Below are 991 nucleotides of genomic sequence, written 5' to 3'. Positions count from 1 at the left end.
ATATACACACACACACACACACACATATATATATATATATATATGCTTATGTGTGTGTGTGCGCGGCATGTATGTATTTGTTTATATATGTACTTGCGATAGATTCCTTCAAGGACAGGTACACCACATATATACACGCGCGTTCTACACTACTTACGTCGTATAGTTTTGCCACGAATGAGTAGTCAGCCTTTGTTGACTCTCTTTGAAGGTTCTGCTTTTTTTTTCGGCGTTCCGCTGAGCTTCCATCCCCCGGCCGCATTCACTGCCTTGATTCCGAGGCACTTTTTGGTGTCCACAATGTCCTCATCGTTCGATTCTTCGTCGGAGCTCCGTATATCCACCTCTGCCTTACGCACTTCTTTCTCCTTGTGAACGTCTGGGACTACTTTATCTGGGACTAAATTGGACATGGTGGATTTTAACAAGCAGTATACATGCACAAAACCACTAGTCAAAAATTTCTGATGCTCCTCAGCGATAGGCCAACGGTATCTAGACTAGACCGGTCACGTACTGCAAATATTTCAATCAGTATAGGTATGAACCAGAAGAGCCCAGATAGAAGATTTCATAGCCGTTGGCCAACGATATATATACTAGACCGGTCATATACTGCAAATATTTCAATCCGTATAGGTATGAACCAGAAGAGCCCAGATAGAAGGTTCCTTCGCCGTTGGCCAAAATGTGCCAAACTGAGTATAATCAGCCCGTCAAAGCATGTACATTTTTCCAATGTTCACAAGATAATATTGGAATACCATGCATTTTTACTATTAAATTTGTTCTAGCATCAGTAGCATGGGCACATAGTATGATTTTTTTTGGAAGGAGAACAGGAGTAAATTGAATTCTTCTGTCAGCTTTGCACAATTCACAATGTTGAAGAAGACATTGCATGAATTTTTTTTGGAAGGAGAACAGGAGTAAATTGAATTCTTCTGTCAGCTTTGCACAATGCACAATGTTGGAAGTGAATGTAAAAGTA

General features: G+C 40.5%; 1 protein-coding gene across 1 annotated transcript; it reads right to left on the bottom strand.

Moving 5' to 3' along the window:
- Nucleotides 1–185: 185 nt before the first annotated feature.
- Nucleotides 186–413, bottom strand: SARC_02477 (hypothetical protein; the record flags this gene model as incomplete). Its single annotated transcript, XM_014303757.1, has 1 exon — nucleotides 186–413. One exon carries the CDS (start codon nucleotides 411–413, stop codon nucleotides 186–188), a length of 228 nt encoding a protein of 75 aa, XP_014159232.1.
- Nucleotides 414–991: the final 578 nt, after the last annotated feature.

Source organism: Sphaeroforma arctica (assembly GCF_001186125.1).
Source record: "Sphaeroforma arctica JP610 unplaced genomic scaffold supercont1.112, whole genome shotgun sequence".
In the NCBI taxonomy this organism is placed as follows: domain Eukaryota; class Ichthyosporea; order Ichthyophonida; genus Sphaeroforma; species Sphaeroforma arctica.
Note: the sequence above shows the minus strand (reverse complement) of the source record. Positions and strands in the feature narration are given on the sequence as shown.